The sequence below is a fragment of the Cajanus cajan genome, chromosome 5, assembly GCF_000230855.2.
Source record: "Cajanus cajan strain Asha chromosome 5, NIPB_CcT2T_4, whole genome shotgun sequence".
NCBI classification, from domain to species: domain Eukaryota; kingdom Viridiplantae; phylum Streptophyta; class Magnoliopsida; order Fabales; family Fabaceae; genus Cajanus; species Cajanus cajan.
The window spans coordinates 59,760,446-59,763,951 of NC_138521.1; the positions used below are offsets into that span (position 1 = coordinate 59,760,446).

The following is a 3,506-nucleotide window of genomic DNA, read 5'->3' on the forward strand; positions in this document are numbered from 1 at the left end:
TTTGTCAAATGTCATATAACAAACTTACAAAATTTCAACTGCTGATCGACAATCTCCACATCCCTAAATGAGCATTCTACATGTATAAACGTTTATATACATTTAATTTGAGCATTCTACATGTATAAACCCTATAAATATATTAATTTTAGGTTAAAATATTCTTTTTAGTTTCTATAATTTTATTTATTTTATTTTTTAGTCTTTATAATTTAAAGTAAGCGATTTTAGTCCATATATTTATTTTTTAAAATTATTTTTAATCTTAATAATATAAGATAGATCTTTTTAGTCTTATATTTACAATTTTTAATCTTTTAGTTTCTATCATTTTTTTTTTTAATATTGTTTGTTTTGTATTAATGTAATAAAGGTTTTTTATTTTTTATTTTTTTAAACATAAAAGAATGTCTTAACAATGAACATTCCAAGTGAAAATATAAAATAACTACGAAATATCAATAGATCTAATTTAGAATAATTTTAATAAGATAAATTTGACAAATACACAAAGTTTAATTAATATCTTTATGATCATATCAATACCAAAGAGATAATATTACAAAAAAAAATTATAGAAATTAAAAAAAATTGTAAGTATAAGAACTAAAAGATGTATAATAACTACAAATGATTGAAAAAGATAAATATATATGGATTAAAAATATTTATTTTAAACTATAGATATTTAAAATAAAATAAGTGAAATAATAAATATTAAAATAGCATTTTAACCTTAATTTTATATACATTTAATTAATTGTTTCTTTTCCTTATTTTTTTTTTAATTTTAAGCATTAATTTGAGTAGTTAGCTAACCTCAAGTTTGTTCCTAAGAAATTTCCCACCCTACAGACATAGCTGCCTTTATTGTCCCTCTCTATATATAAGTACCTGACAAGACAATTCCAGTTTCAGTACTGTAGGCTTGTCTCTGCACCTACGTCTATGTAGAATCCACAAAGTAGACGCAACATCGACCTTTCTCTCAGATTAAGCTTTGGATTTCAAGAGTCAAACTCAGAATCCAGGGAAAGCTCAATTATATATATATGAGATGGGGAGGCCACCTTGCTGTGACAAAATTGGGACTAAGAAAGGACCTTGGACTCCAGAAGAGGACATCATGTTGGTGTCTTACATTCAAGAACACGGATCAGGGAATTGGAGATCAGTTCCCGCCAACGCAGGTAATTAATTTACATTTCTATTTCATTTATGTGCTTATTATACCTCACACGCACACACATTTTTATTTTCTTGGAAAGAATGCATATATGTAATTGATTTAATGCACCATTAACTTCCACTTTTTTTAAGGTTTGATGAGATGCAGTAAGAGCTGCAGGCTTAGATGGATCAACTATCTTCGACCAGGTATCAAACGAGGTAATTTCACCGAACATGAGGAGAAGATGATAATCCACCTCCAAGCCCTTCTGGGCAACAGGTAATACCTAGAAACCCTATTTTTATTTTTATTTTCTATTAACATGACATAAATAACAATAAAAAAATTTAATTTATATCTGTGAGACGTCACTTTATAGCATTGTTGGTACCTATTTGTTTACTTTGCTTTGGTTTCAATTAATGTTTTGACTCTTTAATATTTAAGCCACGATACTAACTTACTATTAGTTACAAGATTTCCAAATTCAAACAAGTATATGTGATCACGAAATGAAGAAAACAAAAAAAAAGTCAAAAATAGTTAAACATGTACGTAGAAATTAAGTTTATCTGGATCTCCTGTTTCAATCCATTACTATGCTAATTTTTTTGCTTATTTATTGAATGACCTCATTATATATCTGCAGATGGGCTGCAATAGCTTCCTATCTTCCACAGAGGACAGACAACGACATAAAAAACTATTGGAATACCCATTTGAAGAAGAAGCTGAAACAAAATGATCAAAGTGGGAGTGATGAGGGTGTTCATCACCCAGAGGGACATTCTTGTTCTTCTTCTTCATCACATTCAAAGGGTCAGTGGGAGAGAAGACTACAAACAGATATCAAAATGGCCAAGCAAGCCTTGTGTGAAGCTTTGTCCCTTCACAAGCCAGCAACTCATGTTGAGTCAGATACCAAGCCTTCTTCAAGTTCTCACCACCATCCCAATGCATCATCATCATCATCACCATATGCATCAAGCTACGAAAACATTTCACGGTTGCTGGAAAACTGGATGAAACCCCCAAACTCAACGGAAACAAATCCACTGGGGTATCACTCCTTCAGCAATGTGATCAACAACACAAGAGGGTCCAGTTCTAGTGAGGGAGCATATAGCACTACCACTACCACTACCACATGCACACAAGATTATGCTTTTGATGAATCCTTCTTGATCCTTAACTCCTCCAAACACAATGGATCTCCTCCACTTGAGACGCACGTGCCTCTTACGCTGTTGGAGAATTGGCTTTTTGATGATGGAGCAGTTCAATGTGATGAAGATCTGATGAACATTTCACTGGAGAAAAGTACTGCAGGTTTGTTTTAGAAAGAAGCTGCACTAAGGTCCTTGTTATGCCTTTACCTTTTTACCTTATAGATAAAACTTAGGTATAATCTTTTTGGCGTGGTCGGTGCTATTTAATCATAATTAAAATTTTATTTCAATAATATATAAATATATATTAATTAAATTAATATTATATATATATTTATATTATCGAAATAAAATTCTATTTTAAACCGAAGAATAGCACCGATATCATTTAAACAAATTATATCTAAATTTTATCCTTTTATTAGTTATAAGTCATCTTGCAATTAAGGATTGAGATCTTGGAAATGAACTTTTCTATAGCTGTGTACGTACGAGAAGGTAAATTAATATCCTCTCACTCCACAAGAATTGTACATTAATTAATTACAACTACATCGGTATCCGTAATTAGTTTGCCATGTATGTGCCAATAATAAGAGTTTACTCTGTGTGGACTAAATTTTCAAGGATTGCAATTCATCTACGGTTACAAGGAATTTGAGCATTACCTATAAATAAAACTAGATGATGGAAATCTATCCGATTTGATTTCAACAGAACAATCTAATTAATGCTTTAGAATAAAGCAGTCTATCTTAAAAATATTAGCTAGGCCTAGGTATGTATTTGAATATTTTATTTCTGTAATAAAAATATCTTTAATTGAATTTTTCTGAAAGAAGTTAAGGAAAGCTATTTAACCCTAAAATGAACGTAATCCAAATAATTAAGTACTATTGCACATTCAAATATGAACAAAATCTACTGAAGTTGGATTACAGATATATTACAACAAAATTTATTATTAATAATAATTATTTAATAGTAATAAATTAATTATCTCTATTTTATTATTTAATAAAATATTAATAATTAATATATAATAGCCACTAAAAATATATTTACATTACACCAAAATTTACTATTAACGATAATTAAAAAGTATATAAATAAATGATAACTCTCATCTTACAAGTTTGTTTTGTAGGGTTGAGTTAGACCTATAA

At 29.3% G+C, this 3,506-nt stretch overlaps 1 protein-coding gene across 1 annotated transcript; it reads left to right on the forward strand.

Annotated features, from left to right (window-relative positions):
- The first annotated feature begins 771 nt into the window (after positions 1–771).
- On the forward strand, positions 772–2,989 carry LOC109808922 (myb-related protein 306). Its single transcript, XM_020372116.3, has 3 exons — positions 772–1,190; positions 1,321–1,450; positions 1,821–2,989. Exons 1-3 carry the CDS (start codon positions 1,058–1,060, stop codon positions 2,509–2,511), a joined length of 954 nt encoding a protein of 317 aa, XP_020227705.1. The 5' UTR covers positions 772–1,057; the 3' UTR covers positions 2,512–2,989.
- Positions 2,990–3,506: the final 517 nt, after the last annotated feature.

Excerpts from the sequence above, each read along its gene's own strand:
- LOC109808922 (XM_020372116.3), top strand. The coding sequence starts at position 1,058 with ATGGGGAGGCCACCTTGCTGTGACAAAATTGGGACTAAGAAAGGACCT. Across the intron at positions 1,191-1,320 it reads ATCAGTTCCCGCCAACGCAG|GTTTGATGAGATGCAGTAAG; the intron begins GTAATTAATTTA and ends ACTTTTTTTAAG. Across the intron at positions 1,451-1,820 it reads CAAGCCCTTCTGGGCAACAG|ATGGGCTGCAATAGCTTCCT; the intron begins GTAATACCTAGA and ends ATATATCTGCAG.